The sequence below is a fragment of the Stylophora pistillata genome, chromosome 4 (assembly GCF_964205215.1).
Source record: "Stylophora pistillata chromosome 4, jaStyPist1.2, whole genome shotgun sequence".
Taxonomy (NCBI): Eukaryota; Metazoa; Cnidaria; class Anthozoa; order Scleractinia; family Pocilloporidae; genus Stylophora; species Stylophora pistillata.
Genome location: NC_142522.1, coordinates 28,235,757 through 28,260,252, shown reverse-complemented (window position 1 = coordinate 28,260,252; position 24,496 = coordinate 28,235,757). Strand labels below are relative to the sequence as shown.

Below are 24,496 nucleotides of genomic sequence, written 5' to 3'. Positions count from 1 at the left end.
TAATCATTAGCACTTCGATCTTATTTAATGCTCTTTTTTTATTTCAAAAGTTGTAAACAACTGAAGAAGGTCTCGGACCGAAACATTTTTTATCAAAATTTTTTATATTTTTGACGTCAGAAGTTGTCCTTCCTCGCAATTTTTAAACTTTCTTCTTTCGTGTTTGCTGCGTGGTTTGGACTGCGAATCTCTATTGATCCTCCTGGCGTGGGGCACCTTTGTTAGCCTGAGAGTTCCACTAACGACTTGTGATATATATATATATATATATATAACTAACTGCAGACAGTACTGTTTCGGCCTTCTGGGCCTCATCAGTGCAGTGCTAATGCTAGGATGGGGGAGAACCGAGACGGTCACCCCAAACGACCCAACCTTTGTGGTATCGTCTAAGCCATGCCAGAGTGCTCAAACTAGAGTAAACCAGCGAGCATGCGCATGTATATGTTATATATATATATATATATATATATATATATATAATATATTATATATATAGGAAGTCTGCAAGTCGATTTTCGCGTGGAACAGTGCTCAATACGTAGAAGCAGAGCAGAATAAATATTATGAGAGGAAAAAAGGACGTAACTACATTTCCCGACAAGCCTGTTTCGTGAATCGCTTCACTCTTCAGGGGTTTAAGAGTGAAGCGATTCACGAAACAGGCTTGTCGGGAAATGTAGTTACGTCCTTTTTTCCTCTCATAATATTTATATATATATATATATATATTAAGTCGTCTAGGAGAGTCTGTTTATATATATATATATATAAACAGACTAGGAGAAATTGTGGCTGTGAAAGAGTGCTCGATGCGGGTGGCAGAGCGTTTTATTAGCGGTTATAAATTAATGAAAGGAAGATCGTTTCACCATTACTCTGAGTTTCACGCAGCTTGCGCTGCGATCGTCAGACGGTTTATTATCGATGGAAAACATACCGTGCCATAAAGTCAATTTATAAAGTTTCTCTGTGAGGCACAAGTGGTGCCGCTTGTTTTTGTTGTTGTAGGCCGGGGCGGTCGCTAAAATACTCCAGTTAATTGTGAAGTTGGTGTTGCTGTCTTTGAGTGTCCAGATATACTTTGATAGTTCCGTGCTGCTTGAATAGTTTCTCTTTCGCAAAGAAAGTTTGTGCTGCGTGTAGCGTTGTTTAAAGGTTACTTCCGTTAGTCCAATGTAATTCTTTCCGGTTGTGGCATTTTCAGTTGTTACGTTGGCGTTGTGGACGACGCTTGAAGTGAGGCAGTTGTTTTTCAGAGGGCAGTGGTTTCTTTTCCTGCCGTTACAGTTGCTTCCTGTGGGGGGTGTTTTGCTTGACTCAAGGATTTTCCTGTTGTGTTTCTTAATTATGGTTTGCAGGTTGTCAATGCAGCTATAGTTAACTTTTATGCTGTTTTTGTTGAAAATCTTGTTGTACCGGTGATTTTTTGGAAAATGCTTGCTGACGAGGTTCAGGAATTCTCTGCCGATGTTTGCTTGCACGTTCATGCTGTAGGGCGGATTAAACCAAGTTATGTTTCTTTGTCTGCTCTTGTGGTTGTGAGTTTCAGGTTTCTTGCGTTCGGTGTAGGTTAGCTTTTCGCCGTGTCCGCTTTGTTTGAGTGCACTTTCGTAGTGTGGCTTGGTTTTTTTGAAGAGGTCTTTCCTTGAGGAGATGTAGGAGATTCGTCGGCCGATTGCTTCAGGTATGTGTTTTATTATTATTGGCGGGTGGTTGGAATTGGTGTAGATGTAAAGGGTTTCGTTGTTGGGCTTTCTGTATGGATAGTTGCTTCCGTCCGCGAGGTTTAGGGTGACGTCGAGGAAGTTGCAGATTTTGAGGTTTATGCTTATGGTGATGTTCAGGTCTTGTTTCTTGAATTCACGTGTGAGGTCCTTTCTGGTCCCGGCGTTCAGATTGTGCTCCGCTTGTGTTTCCTAGAAGCACCAGCATGCCGTCCCTGTAGAGTCCTATGTTGTTCTTGTCGTATTTTTCGCCGAGGCTGTTCAGGAGGAAAACCCGATAAGCTCGCAAACTTCCGCTCCGTCGAAGCTGCCCATAGTGACGTCGAGCAGGCTGCTTTGGTTTTTTTCGGTCCAGACGATCTCGTTGTCGAAAAAAAGCGATTTCCGGCAGTGCATGATTATTTCGATGTCTTTGTCGCTGATTGTGATTTAATTCTTGGCAAAAGAAATTGCTTTAGAGAGAAGAGATTCTGTGATGGATGGGTAGAAGCTGTCGATGTTGAACGAGGCGAACGAATGCTTCTGCTTGCTGGGTATGTCGGTGAACCAATTCATTACATCTGATGTGTTTTTCCAATGGTCGAGTTTCGTTGTTTTTCTGATCTTTGAGTTGATGTTGTCGAGAATTTTTTTGCCAACTTTTCCGAGTTCACTTTTTGCGGGGTTTAGGAGGCGGCCTACATGCAATGTTTCCACGTTTTAGTCATGTTTCGTAACATGTAAAGCAAGTCCATATCATATGAGCTAGTCATGTTGGATTATGCTCCTTGTAATTCTTCCAATCGCTTCATCACATATAGATGTCGAGGTTTTGTGTAAAACTTGCTTCTATATAGGTACTTGCTATGTTGCCTCTCTTTTACCGCTTTTATTTTGTGTTTAAACGGAGTATCCAGGAACGCTTTGATTCTATTTATCTTCTCTTCGACTTCTATGTAGGGATGGACTTCAGTGAGATGCACCACTTGTCTGATTGGATGAAATCGAACTTTCTTCATCATCACTTCGGTCCCATGTATGATCATACCATTCCGACTCATAGCCACTCTTATACACCCATTGCTAGATTTCCATTTGTCTATCATTGACTGACACATGTCATAACTCGGAAAAAATTTGGACGGACAGGTCATTGACTTTTATCCAAAAAATGTAAGGATGCTATGACTTGATTAAAATTTGATGGACAGATAATAATGAGACTACCTAGGTTACAACGCCTGCTGGCATTTCGTATTTTCCCACAGTTGGTCTGCTCTATGGTTCATTTTTTCCGAGAAATGGGAATGTTTATGAGCATGGTGCTGCGTTTTTGAATACCCTTTTCGTTCGATTTTTTTCTGATATTTTTTTAATGTATGAAACGGGAGATTTAATTATTTCTCTTCGAGTCACTGTCATTGAATTGCGTCGATACATCGTTGTTATCTTTTTTTCCTCACTTGCGGAATTTTGTATAGAATTTAAAGTCAAACACTTTCATCACTGCTAGTGATCACACTTACACGTTGCAGTTTATTTTTAATTAAGATTTGAACTAAATTAAACATTTTTATTGAGAAAAAAGCTTTCGCATGTTTTTACCTCGAACGGACCACTGTTCATTTTCAGAGAATTTTGAATACTCATGAACTGAGTGATCACTATCCCAACTATTTTCAGTTTATTGGAGTAGGATGAATTATTCACATCCCATCATAGGGTTTAGGCGGAAACAAACCTCTTTTATTCTTCTTTTTTTTTTTACACGATACGAATGCTAATGACATCTTGAAATCCCTTTTAACATTGGAAGTATGAGTCTTGCGTTTTATTGTTTCCATTGTTTGTCTCACTCTGATGTTTGACTGTTAGGGTTTTTATTTTGATTTTAATATGGGAATTGGGCTTAGGGTGAGAATTAGGAGTGTGGTCGTGTGAGTGATCGCAAAAACCCAGGTACGAATCCTGGTCACCACAATTTTTTTTCTTTTATTCTGAAATGAACGTTTTTTGAATATTCATTTTATCTTGAAATCATTTTCCCTAAGGGAGGATTAAACGCCATCTTAGGTTTCATTATTTTTGTTTTACACCATCTCAGATGACCTTTATTGTTTCAAATTATGAAAAAAACACGCTCCTATAACCTACGCAATTTAACCCTAAGCCAAGATTTATTTAAGGCTTTTATTTTGTGTTTCCTTCCTACATCTCTCATACATTTCCTTCTAATTTTCAAGTGTGGATACTCTATTGTCCTAGAACCGGTATGGGTAGTTGCGTGATACTGTGTATCATTCATAATAAACACTCATATTTCGTCTATTCACTTTGGTTTCTAGAGTGCTCTTATTCTCTTTAAATTGTCCTGCCAAAACGCTTCTCTCTCTATTTCTTCTTCTTTTAGTACACACCATTCGCATTGACCGCAATCACAGGAGAAATCGTAAGAGTCAGACATTATAATACTGACCAAGAGTTTATAGCGACAAGGTTTATATCTACCCGCCTGAACACTTTGACAGCTTGTCAATCCCTGTGTCTTACCATCATAAATCTCTTACATATTGAGGAGTGCGTTATAATGCTCGTAAGATTCCTCCTCCCCCCGACTTTGTCATGTCACTAATTTGGTGCGATAACCGTTTTTTTGGCGTCGTCTAAAGAACTCTTTTTTAACACACTTGGGCAAAGACATGAAAGAAAACCCTCAATGGGCGGGAGCCATATTAGACGAATTATTAGTCATAGTCAAAGAAAAAAAACCGATAAACATGATCTCAGTGTCATGCGCAAACAGGTGACTACCTACATCGAGGAAATTGAAACCTACGACCAAGAAGTGGGAGAAAAAAATACATACCATCGGTTATACTGTCAACTGATGCCTTCATTTTTGGTCTATGTCACTTATTTTCAAGTTCTTCGCTCTAAAGACCTCGTATGACAACGTGTTGTGTGACAAATAATCTTTTGGGACTCTTATAAATACAACTTCTGCTCACAGTCCTAGTCGGTTAGATTAGTATGTCTAACTAGCGATACCCACACGCGTAATATAGGGTCCATTCTCTTTTCTCTGTGTTGTGTGACAATAAATATTACATTGTTATCTGTTGTCAACAGACAACAATCATCCACTTGTCTCTGATGATGACTTCCGCACAGGTTTTCGAAACGTCAGTCACTGCCACCGACAACAGTCTTTCTCAGGACTACACTCACCCAGACGATCAGACTACACCTTCACAATAAATATTACGTATGCAAAAAACAGTTTGTTTGACTTAATCCCTTCGCTATCTTGGATTCTTTTGTTCCCTTTGTGTGAGACGTCACCTTGAAAACCGTTATTTTTTTAATGAGATGCAAAAACCCTACGCATTATGAATACTAATTTTCTAAACCCTAAACCCTAACCCAAAACCCCTCGTGCACCTACGCCATATGAATAACTAATTAATCAGAGTGACTCGGACCCAGGCCTCTACAGAATGGCCAGGATGACCTCTAAACTACTCTGTAGGTTATTCTGTAGTTCAAGAATTGCGCTTATCGGTCCAGGTGTAACTTGGACATCCATATCAACGGATAATTCTTTAATGTAGCCATATTCTGACAGTGTAGCCACCACCATTCCATGTTTGCACCATTTCGTAATTGGGCTCTTGAGTGAGTTTCGGGCCGCTGGAAGCTCTAGCGCTCGAAGACATCGACATCGCGAGCAAAATAGTGTATTTTGGCTGCGTTGAACCAAAAAATCTAGTCCGACTAAATCCAAAGTAGTTTAGACTGATTTAAATCCACATTTTGTGTCGTTAGACACAGTATTTACGTATCTGAAAGCAAGTAATGCGAGAGCCCAAAACAAAGGCCACCAGCCGGCGCCGTACATATTTTACTTAACCTAACTCATTGGCCCTCTCAGTAGTCAGTCAGTTTTGTCCAATTTAGATGTTTCAATAGTACCACCTTGGCTGTGAAATACTAACGTCTACCGCTTTCGTAGTTACCAAGTGAAAGTTGATTGACGCGGTTTTTTATCCATGAGCTTTTCGCAGTGCTTGACTACAGGTACCATAATTCTGTAGGACAATGAAAGAAACTGCGTAGCGAAGATGCAAGAGACTGTGACCATATATATATAGACGAGTTGAAGGTTAAGAGGAAGTTGATTATTCTGGGAGTGAAAGTAATTACTAAGCCGCGAGTAACTTTTTCATTATTTTTTTTCTTCAAAATTCTGTCAGTTAGCGAGGCCTGCTCGCGGGTAGCACTGAAGTGCGTAGGTGGCACTGTTTTGGTTTAACTTGGACATTTGTAATCCTTTTTTTTAGAAACACTTCTCTTTGTAATGAGTCTAAAGAGTCTGAAAAGCCTTTAGGTAAACAAAGAAATTTCGTAACAATGATGCGTAAATTGAAAGGTAATAAAGACGCGGAAGGTTTATTGACTTGACAGGTTTGACTCTGAAAATTTGAATTTCTCATGAATATTAGCGGATCAGTGTGTTTTGAAACTACATCAAAGGATACTTCCCCTAATCTCCATAACTTAGATCGAAATTAGGTACGTACTTAATTTTGACTTTCAGCCAGTCGTTACCAGAGCGAGTTATGAAGCATTTCCACTCAATAAACAAGTCTTCACCTGCTACACTCTAAGTTCGTTCTGTCGAGAGTGATCATTAACAGGTATAAACTAGTTTGGAGGTGCAGTGTTTTGAACTGTTTTACTGGTGAAGCCAAGTGGTCTGCGTGAAAATGAGCTCATCAGATTATTTCAAGGGTAGAGCGAGAACTTTCCCTACTATCCTTAGTATTTTGCTCGGAATCAGATAAGCATCGATTTTTACTTGCGCTGGTGACTAATTCGGTTAGTAACAAGGAATTCAAAAACTGTGGATGTGATAAATTATTTAGTCTGTCATGGCTTGAGAGAAATAACACTGCCTGTATATGATGATTTTGAGGATTATCAGCTTCATATAATATATTGCAATTTTATTACAGATTTGGTGAAAGGTGAAAAAGATTTTAACCGTGTCAGTGTTATTTTACATGTTGATCGGGGGTGAGTTTGATTGTTTCGAACATATTTTCCTTTCTAAGAAGTCGAAAAAGCGCCTCATTTCACTTCAGTTTTTCAGTGGAAGAAAGACAAGATTTGCATATGCCATTGCAGAAAACAAACAAGCAGACTCTTACTCCAAAACACGGTCACTTACAATTTGTCTTTCCGTGGCATTTCAAACTAAACAGAGGTGAATCTTCACAATTGATCGTCGTTGGAAATGAGTAATACTTTCTGTAAAATCTCTCAGTGTTTTTTAAGAGAAGATCGTCGCTACGGTCATTTAACTCGTGTGCGTTTGCCATACAAATACTGCTGTTCATCTAAAGGTGTGCATGCGCTTTAATTCCTCTCCTTTCCTCTCCAATTGACAGTTATCGGATTGTAACAGATACGTGTTAAAAAAATGGTTCAAAGTTTACTTGGAAGCCTTTTATGTTACCTTTACCACTACTTAAATAAAATGTTTCTGTGAAGCCTCTCTTTTTAATTTGAGTAACCTCTGTTTTCTTTATCATGTACTCGCTAAAAGATTCTTCAGTTTATGGCTAGTGAATTAACTAAGTCTATTCACCTCCACCTTGGTAATTAATTGTCAACCGTCATTCATTCTAGAAACCTTTCTATTTTATGAGTCTTAAGAGTCTAAATAGCCTTTGGGTAAACAAAGAAATTTCATAACAAGGATGCATAAATTGAACGTAATTATCAAAGTCATGTAAATTTAATTGACTGAAAACTTAGTTTTTCAGTAGAAATCGCCCATGGAATAGGAGTGTTTTTAAGTTAATTAAAGGAATCGTCGAAATTAGCCACATATTAATATTTATATTTATCCAGTGTCAAGTGGTTTTCAAATATTTCATCTCAATAATGTTGCACCTGCTGCACTGTAATTTCATCCTGTTTAGACTACTAGTGATAATTTAAAAGTCTAATAGGTATAAACTAGGTGGGAGCTGCAGTATTTTGAACTGTTTTACCTCCGCCATCAAGTGGTTTGCGCAAGAATGAACTCCACGGATCATGTTAAGAGGGGAGCGAGAACTTTCCCTGTTATCCTTGTTTTTTTGCTTGGAATCAGATTAGCATCAGTTACTGCTTTCAGTGGTGAGTTTAAAATTATTTTGATAGAAGTGAATTTCAAAACCGTGTAGTTGTAGGATGGGATCAGGTATTAATTATGGCGTGAGCTGAGAAATAACACTTCCTGTGTGTGATGACTTGAAAGATGACCTGCCTCACGTAAAACAACAATTACAGTTTTGATCAATTGGACAATATTTTAACCGGGTCAATGTTACTTTTTTCGCTCATCAAGGATGAGTTTTATTGTTTCGAACTCATTTTCCTAAATTGAAATTCGCCTCTTTTCTCCTCGATTACCGAGATCACAGCTGCCAAGAGCATTTTACGAGAAACGATTGGGCGAAAAAAAGAAACATTTATAGAGTTTGCTGATGATAGTTAAACAAAGCTTTTAAATCTCACTGCCTGTACGTACGTAACATAACTTGTTCACTGATAGTGATAGGGTTTCCCACTACACTCCAGAGATGAAGTGCGACAGTCTTTCTATCGAGGTTACCGAAGGCAGCTCGCAACTAGCTCACGAAAAATCTCAGTCATCAACATACCCTCATTTCGCTTAATGGCCTTGAAAGTCGATCGTTGAAATGCATTATTGTGTTCGCCATGTATCGACTTGTGGCTTTTTTTTTCTAGGCCTGACCTTTGCCATCCATGTCTTTTTTCACTTCGTCTTTCTTAAACTCTGTTTAGGAAAGTTCTAGCTAGGCGCTCGACAGGAAATTTGAACCAGGATTTCATTGATAATTCATCGAGGTGACGCAACGCATGTCTTCTCTTATTTGAGTAGCATCAAAATTGAAAGCCAGCAACTAGTTCGGATCATGAGAAGATAAATACCAAAGAGGTGAAGTGCGGGCGGGTAGAAATCTGTACATAACTCAGTGGCATATGATCCAAAAATTCAAACTTCAAAATTCAAACTAGAAGCGGAAATTGCTTCTTAATTTAATTTAATTTAATAATAAGTTCTTATATAGCGCATTAAAATTGAACTCTATGCGCTTCTTTTGTTCTTGACTGAACAAATGGAAACTCTTGGCACGTGTTTGTGGGGCTTCATCAAAACAATAACCGTAGTCCGTCAATCTGTTAGTTGTTGTCATTAGTCATGGGGAAAGGAAGTTGAAACCTTCATTTACGTTGGCGCTTTCCAGTTGTGACTGATTCAATCTTAGAAAAGATTGAAATGGCGTCTTTGTATAAATTTGACCGAGAGAAGCCATTAATCGTCTCTGTTTTTGTCAATTTCTCCGGAATCGTGTTCACCTTTTTGTGGAGGCTGCACAGGTAGGGACATAACATGGAAGCAATGCTATATTAGCCATTTTGTTTATTAAGTAAAGTTTTCTTTCGCTTATTTCCACTCGTTGCCGAGAAATCCTTTGCGAATTTTCATTTTCTTTTTAAACTTGGCTCGTGGTTTTTTTTGTTTGTTTACTCTAGGCAAAAAATTGAGAGTTATAATCCATGCCAATGGTGTATTTTAAACCTACAAATAATACTTGCTGCAAATATTCATTGTTGATTGTTTGAGATCATAGAAAAAAAACGGCTAATACAGACGTTTCGAAAAACAATTTAAAAACCTTGGCTGTAAGTTTTCTTTTTCTTTTTCTTTTTTTTTTTTTCTAACCATTTTCACTGCATTACCGCAGTAGGGTAGGACTAGAGCGGAACATATGCGAACCATGCGAGCAGTTTACTCAATAAATCTAACCCATCCCACCCCAGGGAAGGACATTCATCACAAAGTAATCTCGTGCGTGGGAAATTAACGTCTCCTACCCCAAACCCTGTAGGAGACGGTACCTCTATTTATTTATTTCTTTCTTTAATTTTGTTCTTTTTCTTTTCGGCATTTTTTGTTTTTTTGCAGCTGACGAGTGTCGCATCATCCTGTTTGAGGAACCGATAGTAAATAGGGCAATTAAGGGGCATGTGATTAGGAGTAGTGTGGTCCTTAGTGAGGGGAGCTGTCGCACGATGTGTTATATGGAGCCTAACTGCGTCTCCATAAATGTGAAACCTTTAGACGGAGGAAAGTACAACTGTGAGTTGAATAACGCCACGGTTGATAAAAGTGAACTAACCTTTCAAGAAGTGGATGCTTACTACCTGGCGATTGAGGTGAATGCTTCTCTTAAACTTAAAGTTATGTTTGGAATGAGAAGAATTCAAACTCGAACACTTACTTGCTCAGCGCTTTATAATTTTAGACTAGCATTTTTATTTTTTACTTCTTCTCCTCACCTTGATCTGAATCTGGCCTCACACCTACACTTCTTGTTCGATGCTGTACGTTAATAAGAGATTTTGTTCTTTTGGGAGGAAACCCAACCTTATACATGTATAAGCCTGGCCATTAGCATTATTGTAATTCGACGTAGTTTATCATGCTTTCTTGTAAATATTCATTCTAGTGTGGTAAATATCAATAATTGAGAAAGATGTTCTCTCCTTTTTTGATCAGTGTGTTGTTTTTGTTTCTTTTGAACAGAATCCCTGTAGTAGCAGCCCTTGTGTCAATAACGGAACTTGCCAAGTTGGTTTCACCAGCAAAGGGTTTCGATGTGTATGTGTTCCTGGATATGCTGGAGCAAATTGCAGTGGTACTGTAAAACTTTTGTAATTTTGAAAATCTAGTTGTCCCTGATCCGTGATCAATATATATTCTAAAAACAGATGAAAATTTTGTTGATGGACACAAAAAGTCATCTACCTATAAGTTCTCATAGCTAAAACCACGAAGAAAGTTGTTTTAACCTCCATAGGTAATTGAAATCAAACTGAAAATACTAAGCATGTCAAATAGAATCGGCTGGCGTTTGTCACTGACGCGTGACTATATATTTCCTTTATTAACCAAGCTTGAGGTGAAGATGGTTGGATACAAGCCGAGTTCTTTTTCTGCATTTTTTTTGGACCGAGACGAAGTCGATGCCATGAAAATGCAAAAAAAGAACGAGGCTAATATCGAGCCATCTTGACTGAACAAGCTCGGTTCAAAAAAGATTTACTATATTGCAAAAATATTTCGCTTTGTTGAGAGCCGGGAATGAAACCCGAATGTGTTTGTAGCACATCAAACTCACGAGAGTCGTTTCCGTTCTACTATTTTGACTATCTTCTGCCGCTTTTTGCGTTTCCATCGCCGAAATTGTCCAAGAATTACAAACGTAGTTCTAGCTGTATTTTTTTTCTAGCGCGGGATCAATGCGGGAAATTCCGGGGAGGCAAGATGGGCCCATATTTCCCGCTCGGGCAGCCAATGAGAACAAAGGATTCGCCTCATCTTGCCCACGGGCGCTGCAAGCGATGTAATAACGTGACTTATTCGTGATTTATCTGTGAGACAAAAGATAACACCTCTTTACAAATGCGAGATATTTACTGAAGCGATCACTCCGCCGTCCATGGAAAAAGAAATTTCTCACGCTAAGGAATAAAGGCTGATAGTTTCTAAAGAAACTGTTTGAGGCTGCGTTGGTGGGGGTAACGAAATAATTTGAATATATCAACAAACTTGAAATGGCAAATTGGCCACCGTTACGATTATAAAAGCTGACGTTTCGAACGTTAGCCCTTCGTCGAAGCGAATAGGGGAATTGTGGGTTGTGTGTGCTTTAAAAGGCAGAAAAAGGAGCTACGTGATTGGTGGGAACGTGGCAACGAGAAAAACACGAATAAATTAGTGGAATGAAAAGCGTTCGTTGATACCTGTGGGATTTAGAATGCCGGTGTGAAAAATGAGCTTTTGTTGAAGAGTTTTCCGGCTTTCCGTGCTACCTAAGTGTAAGGAAAGACCGCAGATTGCCATGTGTTGCTTAGAATGGTTAGGTAAATTAAAATGTCCAGCGACTGGTTTCGATGTGTCCTTGTCATTCCTCTCCACGTCGCGAAGGTGTTCTCGGAATCGGTCACCTAGTCTTCTGCCTGTTTCGCCGATGTAAATCTTTTTGCAATAAGTGCAAGTTATGCAATAGATTACATTGGCGGAGGTGCACGTGAAGTGATCAGTGATCTTAATGGATCGTTTGGGTCCCGATATTTTCTCAGTGTTGTGAATGAAAGGACACGTTTTGCATCGTGCACGAGCGCATTTAAAAGTGCCTGGTTGGTCATTAGTCTGAAAAGAACTTCTGACCAAAAAATTGCCTCGTTTTTGTCGCGTTTGAATGAAATGAGCCGAGGCTGCGAAAAGATAGTGCTTGTCTCCGGATCGTTTTGAATGAGTTTAAAGTTTTCAAGAATGATGGATTTAATTGAGTGGTTGTGAGGGTGAAACGTGAGAGTGAATGGAATGCGGTCGGAATCTTCCTTTTTGTGACGTTTGTAGTGCTGAATGTCGATCAAGAAGTTGGGGGCGGTGGTAACCCGCTTGAACGACAGAATCGGGGTAACCACGTTTATCGAAAAACTAGCACAGCGACTCTGATTTGTGGTGGAAATCAGAGTCATCGCTACATAAACGACGAAGTCTTGAAAACTGAGAAAAAGGAATGGAATTCTGAACGTGAGATGGATGCGAGGACGAATACAACAAGTAATTAAGCGAGTCTGTAGGTTTGTAATACACACTTGTACATAAACCGTAAGGTTTTCTTTCTTTTCACAGTATTATCAAGATCTTGCAGTGACTTAAAGAAGCTCGATCCTAAAGCGAATAGCGGAATCTGTCTGATAGATACTGATGGTGAAGGAAGATTGCTGCCTTTCCTCGTCATCTGTGACATGAGTGACAAAGACGGAGTTGGTGTGACTGTCATAAGTCACGACAGCGAAAACAGGACATTGGTGGACAATTACACAGACCCGGGATCCTACTCACGAAATATATTTTACAAAGACGCGAACATATCTCAACTGGTGAGTCTCATCAACGTTTCCCAGTTTTGCGAGCAGTTCATTAAGTACGAGTGCCTTGGTTCTACATTGAAAGATGGCTTTTGGGTTTCGCGTGATTCTCTGGAAATGACCTACTGGAGCGGTGCAGCACCTGAAAGTAACAAGTGCGCATGCGGAATGAACAACACATGTGCCAAAACTCCAAACAACCACACGGCCTACTGTAACTGTGATGTGAATGACAATGTATGGCGTGAAGATAGTGGTGTCCTTACTAACAAGACACATCTGCCAGTTAAGCAGCTGAGGTTTGGGGATACAGATATTGACCAAGACGGAAATGAGGAGAGGGGTTACCACACCTTGGGAAAGTTTAAGTGTTATGGAATCGCCTGATTGTATGAAATAACAGAATTTTTAACCAATACTAACAGTCGGATCCAGTGGAAAACTTAATTAAAATAAAATTTGCGAGGCATTGTTAGTGATGCTTTTGAAAGGTTTATTTAACGATTTTTTTTTTACTAATTTCGTGTGGCAAAACTTCATGAGGAGTCTCATAACGATAATTTGATGATGAAAAAATAACATAAATTACCCTTTTCAGTTCTTTGTAATTTATTTATTTATCGGCAATATCTAACCAGGCTGGCCCAATTCTACCGCAAGCTGGTTTGAATGGTAGCCTGTATAGTCAATATAAATACGACAGATGTATCGCTTAACTGTCAAGAGATTGTTAACTTCGAGTGCCAATGTAAAAGTGCCAATGTAATTGCGATTAATTCTATTTAGACTAACTACGCTGCGATCTAACCGTTGATGCTTGTTATTTGTTAAGGGTAATAATTGACTTATTAACTCGTCTACGAGTGTAACTGAACATATCTTGATAATTTGTTAATAACCGGATTCAAATATGGTAGAAGTGCAGTGTTTTTTTTGTGCTTGCTCCACCTCACAACTAAAACTCAACTCAAGTTAGTGCTATTGAATATATTTCTTCCAGTATGTAAATACGCAGTGCTGTTGGTTTTTCGAAAAATCTCTAGCAGTTGCTCTTATTACAGTTTTGAGATCTAGTGCACTAGACTCTATTGGTACTTTAACAACCGTAGATTAAAGTTAAAATTATTGCGGAGGACGACACGCAATTTGGCAACGTTTTAAAGAGTTCTTGACTACGCTAAAATGTTGCCTTGCTAGGCAGCTTGCCAGTACCTTTTACACTGACTGCAGTATTGATAATGCAATTGCTGACACTTGCAAAAGTTGAGTAAATTATTTACCAATCAAACTTTCAGCGTCGCTTTGAGGGGGACAGGGGGTGCTATTACCTTCATTAAATGCCAAACTTTCATGACATGATAACACACAAAAAAAACTATAGTTATCATTTCAGGCAACTGACGCAGATCTTGGGAGCCACAGGGTAGCCAAGCCGTTATACCCATCACTGAGGGTAACTGTTCTAAATTAACTATGATATTGACCTGCGAGACAGCTTGTTAGGTTTGTATAGCTATAACATGGTGTCATTGTTTAAACTGACTGCAGCATTGATAATGTAATGACTGATATTTGTATTGAATGTGAGTAAAACCAATCAAACTCTGAGTTTCTCATTGGGTGGGGAGGGTTATCATGGCTTTTACCTTGATTAAATAGCAAACTCTCCGGACATGGTTACTCACAATGACTATATAATAAACCATTTGAGACAGTTGACTCAGTTCTTGGGAGCAACTGGGTAACCAAGCTTTGATACCCATTTCTGAAGGTTCTGAAGGTTATTATTCCCTATGATCCCTAAGAGTGACTAACATCTAATTTCTCCTCACATTATCACCGTTGAATCAAACAATAAACTCAAGAGAATCAAGGAAAAGGCCACCAACTAAAGAGGTTCTCGATTGTTAAACAAATTCTCCTAGTCAGCAGCTTAGGACATTTATGGAGAACGCTATAGGGAATATGCGTATATATATATATATATATATATATATATATATATATATATTTATTAAAAACTGGATCATTGGATAATGCAATTCAAGACTTTTTATTGGCTTAGCCATTATGGTATATCAGCCAATATACCATAATCTAAAAATATGGTAAGCGTACGCATCAGCTTAAAATCAAAAGGGAGCTAAAAAATCCAGTTTCTTCTTACAAAATAATAATTTCTTGGGGGCGTTTTTAATAAAACAATTATTCCACTCGCGCTTGTTGGATATGAGATGATTATAGCCAACTCGGCGCTACGCGCCTCGTTGGCTATCTATCATCTCATATCCAACGCGCGCTCGTGGAATAATTGTTAAATATATGTAGAAGGTTAGAGGGCTTTTTACATCTATTTGTTTCCCGTTTATCGGTGTTTACGTTCTTCTTACACGAGAAACACATTTTATTTCAGTTAATCCTTTGATCATGAATCTCATTTAGACCTTACAATGAGATTTTCGGCCTCGATCAAGATAAGACGGAAAAAAGTTTACCTTCTTTATCAACCCAATTTAATATTTTGAGTTTTATGATTTTCAGTAATCTTACTTCCGTTGGAAGGTGTTACGAATAGAAATTTGCCTATTCCATCGAAAAACCACGTTTTCCATCGGAATCTATTTTTGTCTATTGAACATATGTGGCGTATTTTAAAAAGTACTCGCGTGGCTCTATTGAATCTTTAATTTCGGTTTGCGCAATATCCGAGTGAAGAAAATCACAGGCTGATTTTAATTGTTGAAGTATGCACATTTTAATTTATCGTAATCCAAAATAATCTATCTTATTTAAAAAAAAAAACTGAGACTTGGATGTTGGAAGGTGCGTATCTTTCCTTCACAGGTCTGGAAATGACCAAACCTTTCTCAGGAGCAGCGGGTAATAACAATATGAATTAAACGTAATGTGCTAGTATTTAGTGTCCCCAGTTAGTGGTTGTATAACTGCTATTTTAGATTTGACACATAAATAAAGGTTGTTGTTGTTGTTGTTGTTGTTGTTGCTTGCACTGGTGAGTGTAAATCTAGAATTTGGAGTGTCTTATTTCTATAAATCGTTACAGGATGTGTTAAGTTTTACAAGTAGTAAAGTAGGTCTGTACTTGGTTATATTGTCTGAATTTTTCGTGTTAGAAATGTATTTACTATTCTCTCGGAAGGTTACACGTGAGATCGGCTGCCGTGAGCTGGTAAATTAGAAAACTAATTGTCACCATGTTTTTGTCACATCGAAACGAGTACTAAGACAAATTTTAAATACCCTAACGTCAAATTAAACACTGAGAAAATTTGAGAGAAATAATGTTTCCGATGTCTTAAAGGCAGATGACTATACCAAAACATATCTCCGTAACTGCCAGAAACCAGCTACGACTAGTGACACTTCTGAGGAAAAGGAACCAGCGACTGGTTTTGCTGTTATTCCTTACATCCAGGGTGTCAGGGAACCCATCAAGAGAATTTTTAATAGCCGCAACACCATTAAAGTCGCTCAAAAACCTTTCAGACTTTGGGGCATATTGTTTCCAAACCAAAGGATCCCGTTACGAAGGAACAACAAACAGATGCTATTTATTCTATTGCGTGCAATGACTGTTATCACGAGCATATCGGACAAACAAAACGTCAGTTTGGTACACGTTTAAAAGAGCATCAGAAAGCGGTCTTCTTTTGTAAAAAAGAAAAATTCAGCTTTGTTGGAGTATACGCATGCCTAACTAGTCCTACAATTGGATGGGATAATTCTAAGTTTATCACCAGTAATCGCCGCTCACCACTACCACCAGCGCCTTTGTTTGGAAGTTTGGCATATCAACTCCGCCCACGTTCCTTTAAATCGTGATGATGGCGGCTTACTACCTGACGCCTATTTACACCTCGTCAGAAAAAACGGCAGCTGATTAGTGAGCATGTAGAGGGGCCTCTTGTTGCAACGATCACGGGTCACCCCTGATGAAGGCGCTAGACAGGAGTGTGAGCTCAATTGGTTAGAGCGCCGGATTGTGTTGTGCTGTAGGTCGAGGGTTCAAGCCCCATGGTCTTAAAATAAATGAGGAGAAATTGCTACCTTTCTATAATCAAGAAATGGATAAATATTCTAGTCTTCTTGGATAAGGACGAATAAACCGTAGGCCCCGTCTCCTGCAGGGTTAGGGGGTAGAAGACGTTAATTTCCCCCGCACGAGATTACTGTGTCGTGGATGTCCTACCTGGACTGGGATGGGTGGGAATTGGCCCTGAAAAGCCCCCGTGGGAAGTGGTCAACTAACCTATGTATGTATGTATGTATGTATGTATGTATGTATGTATGTATGTATGTATGTGTCGAAACGTTGGGTCGATGAATTGTAATTTCGGTTAAATTCATTAAATCTTTAAACCAGAGTATCATCAAACCATGTCTAATTATCCACTTGATTGCTGTGTGAACTTAGATATGTAGTTCTTTGTAGATGTTTGACTAATAAATCAAAATTTAATTCTTTGTAGAATCCCTGTCGTAACAATCCATGCTATGATGGTAGTACCTGTCAAGTTGGATTCACAAGGAAAGGTTTTCGCTGCATCTGCCCCATTGGATTCCCTTCAATAAGATGCTTTAAAGGTATTGTCACATTAATTTCTCTGTCACCGAACACACGATAAGTTTTACACGAAAAGAAACGCTTAAATACATCGGTGTAGGAAAAGACATTTCTATTGCGGTTTATAGGTTAATTTAAATAAAACAAATAATACTTGAAGCTTTAATGATATGCATGTAAAGAAACGACTTCGCTTATAAGCTGCAATAGCCCATTTCCGAATTACCTTGGCCTCATTTTCAAAACGAGTCCTGCTGCTCATCCTTTTATATGATTATAAGTTTTCAGTCACATGCAAATTAAACTCATTTTCACAAGAATGGTCGAGCAACTGCCCTCGTTTTGAAAAATAGGTCAAGGATAATTCGGAAATGGGCTATTCAAGAAATGATTGCTTTAAAGAGGCCTGGAAAATAATTGGTTTCCAACAGTATTCGGAAAACACGGGTTCGACTGCTGACGAAACTTAACCGGCTACAGTCTAATCGAAATCCTCTCTTTGTGATGCTAGCCAAGTCTTGCAGCGAAGTAAAGACGCTCGACCCAACAGTTAAAACTGGTCCTTATGTCATAGATTCTGATGGTGAAGGAGGACTGATACCGTTTAATGTCACCTGTAACATGACTGACAAGGATGGTGTTGGCGTGACAGTAATAGGTCACAACAGCGAAAATGAAACAAAGGTGGAAAAATGTAAAAGTCGAGGCTGTTACTCACGTGACATCCTCTATACAGGAGCGAGCTTTCCTCAACTAGAGAGTCTCACCAAGGCCTCCTTGTTCTGTGAACAGTTCATCAAGTACAAATGCCATGCTTCAAAGATATTCTCTCCCAAAAACATATCTTCAATCAAACCTTTCGCCTGGTGGATGTCACGTGACTCTATCAAAATGACATATTGGGATGGAGCAGCAGCTGACAGAAGAATGTGTGCATGCGGGATAAAAGGCATGTGCTCAAAAAGCAAGCCTCTATGCAACTGTGATGCGAATGACAAACAATGACGTGAAGACAGTGGCCTCCTCACTAACAAGACACATCTACCCGTCAAGCAGCTGAGGTTTGGAGATGCAGATCGCGAAGCTGAGAAGGGTTACCATACCTTAGGAAAGTTTAAGTGCTATGGAACTGCCTAGTTGTAATTATGTTGCTGAACTTGCTCTTCTTCAACTTTGAATATATATAGAAGGGTCAAGTTGTTCGAGATACCGTATTACTAATTGATGGCAACTTGTATCTAGCCTTAGTATGATCTCTTACTGAGTTTTTAAGTTTTCATTTCAAGTCATACATTACACTAATATTTCCACTGTTAAGGCTTTTAAGTTCTTACAAACGCTTGTTGAGTAATTATTAATAATAAGAGTGGCAAAGGCTCGAATCTGGATCAGAGAGAAGAGAGAACGAATTTTATTGTAAGGAGTATTACAGTATTACTGTATTACACACTGAAAACACAATATGAACCAGAAACGAAATTGTTCTTCTGTAAAATAACCTCACTAAAACAATTGACTTGAAAGTGGCAGGCCAAAGAAATAAGACTGGTCATTTAATTGCTTCTTTTTGAAAGTTAACTGTGAATTGAAAGTATCTATTAACTAGATTCGTCAAGCTAACTTAGTCAACTTTAAGCTTAAATGTGCTTTGCTCTTGCTATATATACTTAGCAAGCCATAGCCGCCTTTGATTAGTCAATGCGATATTAGTCGAAATTCATCACTAAACTTTTTTTTCTTTTAGTGTGGTGAATAAAAAAAGGTTTAATTGTTGAAAGTTTATGCAGCACCAGTGTGATCTTGCATGAGCTTTAAAAAAAATGTGAAAAGTTCATCATTCGCCCTTCTAAAAACCGAGGCGAGTTAGTGTAAAGCATTATTTTAACTTAACCGCGACTAACAAATATATATGAAATACATATATAGTGAAATACATATATAGGTCAGTGGTTCGAATCCCGTACAGGCCTGAAACTTTTTTCAGGTCTGATTTTCAGTATTGCTTAAATAGTGCTTTACTGCGAAGGGTCGTGCATATATACGTTAACCGCGACTGTTGAATTAACTGCATGGAGCAGCACCGCACCAGGACTAGTATCAGTTCTACGCTCTCAGTGGAGGAATTTGATGGAAATCAATTCAGCTGATGGGACTAAGGATGACTTCAGTGGGTATACAGTAAACAGAGGCTTTTACTAAATTATCGAAGGACATGAGAGTCTAAAATGTTCAAAGAGAAGTTACAATTTAAAAGTACGTATGATCCACGATCCTGCGAGGATCGTGCATCATACGTATCTAATACCGCAGTTTAAAATATGTGAACTTCATATATTTATTGTACCTGATTTATCATCACGGGTTTATTACGAATCAACTTAACGGCCTGCTCCCAGTTGGCTTGTTAGCTCAATTGGTAGAGCGCTGCACTAGTATTGCAGAAGTCAGTGGTTCGAATCCCGTACAGGCTTGATTTTTTTCAGGTCTGATTTTCGCTATTGCATAAATAGCGCTCTCCACTGCGAGGATCGTGCATCATACGTATCTAATACCGCAGTTCAAAATATATGAACTTCATATATTCATTGTATCTAATTTAAAAGTAATTCAGAAAAGGTTGAAAAGGGGACAACAAACATAAACATAATAACCCTTGTCTACATTCCCCTCGAAGCTGTTCGACGAGTGTTTCATCGAGACCCACGGCCCCTGGCTGTCCCAGTGTGTCTTAGAAGTCATTTGGGCATTCTGCTTTGAAACGCATGTCGTATATATCGTTATTTACGAACAACTTCACTCTTCAACACTCCAATTATTTAGGACATTATTTCAGGTATCATCATCACCCGTCTATGGATCTAACGGGCATATTTCTACATGCCAACAACAGTATTAATCTTACTCTACAAAACGAAGAAACTGAATTACAGGATTTTTTTTTGCCACAAACAATATTCAACCCTGTTTAAATTATTCAGTTCAATCTTGAATATTAATCATACAATTCAAGACAATGGTATCTCAGTTTCCGTGAGAACTACAACGCGACCCGTAGAATTAAAGACAAAGAGATCTGCAAATTACTGTACCAGAAACATCACTTATCTCATTAACGTCCAAACTTCTACTCGTTTCTCAAATCATCCGAGTAATAACCAGCCTAAATCACGGCGGTCGACGCAAGCGAATAAGTATAGCCCATCTAAATGCAGAGTCTTTGAAAAACAGAGCCCGCTTCACTGAAGTCAAGAAATTGGCCATCGAGAAAGGTTTTGATGTCCTGTCATTCTCAGAGACGTGGTTTAATACAAGTGCCACTAACGCTAGCGTCCATCTTGAAGGCTACAACATCTTCCCTCTTGACCGTATATATAACAAAGGTGGAGGAGTGTGCACCTATGTTAAAAGTACCCTTAAAAGTGAAGATTTTAAAGGATTTAACCCGAACATCAGATTCAGGTTTGGAACAACTGTGGCTCCAGATACAACATAAACATCTCAAGTCTGTGGTTGCCTGTATTGTATATAGGCCGCCAGATTGTGCCCTCTCTTGCCTGGCGGACGATCTAATGCCCAGTCACACACAAGCCCTTTCTCTGAACAAACGCATTGTGCTTACAGGTGATCTAAACTGCGATCTATTGGTGTACAATCCCCGAGGAGATGCCTTACGCACGTTTTGTACAGCAGTGAACGCAACACAGTTGATTAAAGATCCAACCAGAGTGACCAGATCGTCCTCTACGTTAATTGACATTGTACTGACCTCTGATTCTAGCCTAGTAAAAGACAGTGGTGTCAGCTAACACTCGCACAGTATGCATAGCTTTGCATTCAAGACAAAACAGAACAAAACAGGAATGATGAAAAAATATAACAAAACTGGCATAACTGTTAAAATTCAACAAATCATGATGGTGTTAGAGGGACTGAAATTATGCTAGGGTTCGTTGTGGCTAGCTCATCATGGCAATCTCCCGTCATCACAGTGAAGCAAGCCTCAGAAACTGCATTGTCTGCCCCTCAAATGAACAACTAAGAGCTTGCAGAACAGAACAACTAAGAGTAAGCTCTTAGTTGTTCTGTTTCCAATGGGTTGAGTGGGAGGCCACATCAGTCACAGCAACTAAGTTTTACAGTGCTGTCATCCCAAGAAGATGTCATTCATTCACAAAACACATGCCTTGAGTGGTTTGTTTTCTAATTGTCATGTGAAAAAAACTTGCATGTTTTCATGAGCCACAATTCAGCCAGATTTCACTGAACACTTCACTTTCAGATTCAGTATTAAATTGAAAAAAAAAATAATCAGGGTGGAAGTGTTCAATTTGACCTGCCAAACTACTACTAACAGTTTGTAAACTTTTGTGGATTGTGAACTTAAATAGTTTGTGAACTTTAATGGTTTGATATTTTTGACAGCTTTAGTCTTGTTCAACAAATCAGATTATTTGAACCATTCTAAGAAATAGGGAGAAACATGCACCTAAGTCTCGTGTTTCTCCCTACACTTTCTTCATGCTTTAGCTGCTTCCTTTGTACTTTACAACAGAACAGAGCACAGTCAAGGCATCTCTAATTGTTAAGTGAGCATTATTTATGACTTACTTGAATTGCACAGGATTCTCTATGCTACTCTCATTTGGCCCACCCTGCATCTATCTCTTTTAACAGCTTTTTAGAATACCATAACCAGTGGTGCAGGCATGGGTTTGGATGGTAGCCTTGTGTTTTCCAGTGCTTCAGTTCGACCAGGCTCACCTAACCAGAAAGTTAACAATATCAGAGTTGAAAGTTACTTCACTGAATTATTGAAGACTTTCTGCTGATCAAAAAAGAAATAAAAAAGACAATATTGCTAACCAACATGTACCGTATTTACCCGTGTATAATGCGGGCCCGTGTATAATACGAATCCCAATTTCAGACCAAATTTTGAGAAAAAAGAAAAATAAACTACTCAACAAGAAGGTAAAATTGTATAACATTATTTATTTCAATTAACTTGGCAAACTAACGAAATGATGGTTACAACATCTTTCACATATCAAATCCTTCAAACTCGGACTCGGAGTCTGACTGGAACAGTTCTCTTGCAAACGAGTCATCGAGCTCGTTGTTGCAGTCATCGTTGGCCTCGTAAACTAGGTCGTCCTCGGATCCATCAAGGCTGTTGGTGATCCCGCATTTTAGAAATGAGGATTCAATCATTTCTTCGGAAATGTCCTGCCATGCTCCTGCGATCCGCGAAAGGATCAGTTCCTCGGATGGTTTCTTTTGGCGGCCACTCGCTGTAAATTCATGGATTCCCTCCGCCATCCACTCCATCCACCTCTTTCTAACACCATCTTTAAACGGCTTGTTTAAAGAGACATCCAGCGGCTGCAAGATCGAGGTTAATCCGCCAGGAATTACTGCTAAGTTCGTGTTTTCTCGTGTCAGTGCTGTTTTCACTCTTTCGGTCACGTGGGCTTCAAACGCGTCACAAACAAGCAGGCCTCTTCTTCTCCCCAGGCCACCTCTCCTCGAACACCAAACTTTGTCGATCCATGTTTTCATTCCTTCACCGTCCATCCAACCTTTCTCTTGAGCGGCGATTACAACTCCGTGCTTGTTGGCAACCTTTGGGAGAGTTTTTCTTTTGAAGATTACCATCGGTCTCAGTTTGCTTCCATCGCCAGCACAGGTCAACACGACTGTAATGCGGTTCTTTTCATTACCCGTAGTACGAATCTTGATCGTTTTCTCTCCCGAGTTGTTGATGGTTCGATTTGGCGGCATGTCAAATGTTAGTGGCGTTTCGTCCATGTTAGCAATAACATGAAGAGGATAATTGTGCTCTTTGCGAAGATCGATAATGTAGCGGTGGAATCGCACGATTTTCTCCTCATAGTCATCTGGAAGCCGCTGGGCAAGAGTTGTCTTTTGGCGAAGAGACAAGCCATTACGCTTCATGAAACGCTGACACCAGTGGTTGCCTGCTTTAAACTGCCCTTGTGGAATCCCATATTTCTCGTTCTTTGCCATGTCGAGGGCCTTCAGCCTCACCAGCGATGGTAAAATGGCGAGACCATTGTTCCGTTTCTCTGTGATCCATTCGAGGAGACCAACCTCAAGTTCTGGCCATGCAGCTTTTTTGCCACGATTTGCTCGTTTCAACCGAGGCATCTTTTTCAAGTTTTCCTTGCTCTTCCGCCATAAGCGAACATTACTTTCAGATACTCCGAACTCTCTTTCAGCAGCGAGATTTCCATGCTGTTCGGCGAAATTGATGATTCGTAACTTATCTGACACTGTGTAACTTTGACGCTTGGTTCCGGCGAGTTTTGTAGTCATGTTTACGTTTGATTGCTCAAGATTACAGTAACTGTTTTGTTGATCAGCTGTTCGCTTAAATACTTAGTTAAATTTATTCAAGGATCCAAATTGTTAACATGTCATTGGTAGGTTAGTTTACCCTCAAATTAAAGACCAATTACATCGCACGCTTATGTGTCTTTGTTATTCTAATGTCGCGTCAGCCTAAACAAAGGATTCCGTGTATAATACGCATCTCGAATTTAGGTGTTCATTTCGGGAAAAATAAGTTCGCATTATACACGGGTAAATACGGTAAGTAGCATCAGGAAAATTAACCATTCAAAGACTGCTCTGATATAGTACTTTGTTAAGTTAATTGCATTTAATATACAGTCACGTAAAGAGTAGCCCATTTCCTAAAATTATATCCTTAGCCTCATTTTCAAAATGAGTACTGGTGCTCATCCTTTCATATGATTACCAGATTTCATTCACATGTAAATTAAACTCATTTTCACAAGAATGGTTGAGCATCAGGCCTCGTTTTGAAAAAGAGGCCAAGGGTAATTCGGAAATGGGCTATTATGTCTCCACTCAGCATATGCCCTTGTTTCTTTTTGTTAATCACAAAACAAGAACTAGTTGTAGACTCTTTACTTAGCACTGTGTGCTCTTTATTCATATTATGGCAATTTGTAAAGTAAAACAGCAGATGCAGTCAGGTGACGTGCTAAAAAAAAATTTTTCGGCCAAAAAATGAAGCAATTTCATATTAACACTTAAGAGTGTGAATTCATTGACACAAGAAAAATGATGAGATAGAGATCACTAGCATGCTCTGGTCAGTCAAGGCAAACTCAAATTATGTACAGCACTTCAAGAG

General features: G+C 39.0%; 1 protein-coding gene, 1 long non-coding RNA gene and 1 pseudogene across 4 annotated transcripts in view; 2 read left to right on the top strand and 1 right to left on the bottom strand.

Annotated features, from left to right (window-relative positions):
• LOC148733180 (uncharacterized) overlaps nucleotides 1–24,496 on the bottom strand; it is a 46,266-nt gene that overhangs the window by 20,271 nt on the left and 1,499 nt on the right. The window contains exons 3-4 of one of the 2 annotated variants that reach the window (XR_016000660.1): nucleotides 21,922–22,074; nucleotides 19,878–21,092 (exon numbers count right to left, since the gene is read on the bottom strand). This is a non-coding gene — a long non-coding RNA (uncharacterized LOC148733180). Of the gene's footprint in view, nucleotides 1–19,877; nucleotides 21,093–21,921; nucleotides 22,075–24,496 lie in introns of those variants that run through there. The other variant, XR_016000661.1, reaches the window with a different exon arrangement.
• On the top strand, nucleotides 7,685–14,734 carry LOC148733182 (neurexin-4-like). Its single transcript, XM_088758343.1, has 4 exons — nucleotides 7,685–7,892; nucleotides 9,751–10,001; nucleotides 10,372–10,483; nucleotides 12,490–14,734. Exons 1-4 carry the CDS (start codon nucleotides 7,793–7,795, stop codon nucleotides 13,113–13,115), a joined length of 1,089 nt encoding a protein of 362 aa, XP_088614469.1. The 5' UTR covers nucleotides 7,685–7,792; the 3' UTR covers nucleotides 13,116–14,734.
• LOC148733181 (neurexin-4-like) lies at nucleotides 17,206–18,722 on the top strand (annotated as a pseudogene). The gene is made up of 2 exons (XR_016000659.1): nucleotides 17,206–17,333; nucleotides 17,745–18,722. The product of XR_016000659.1 is annotated as a neurexin-4-like (transcript).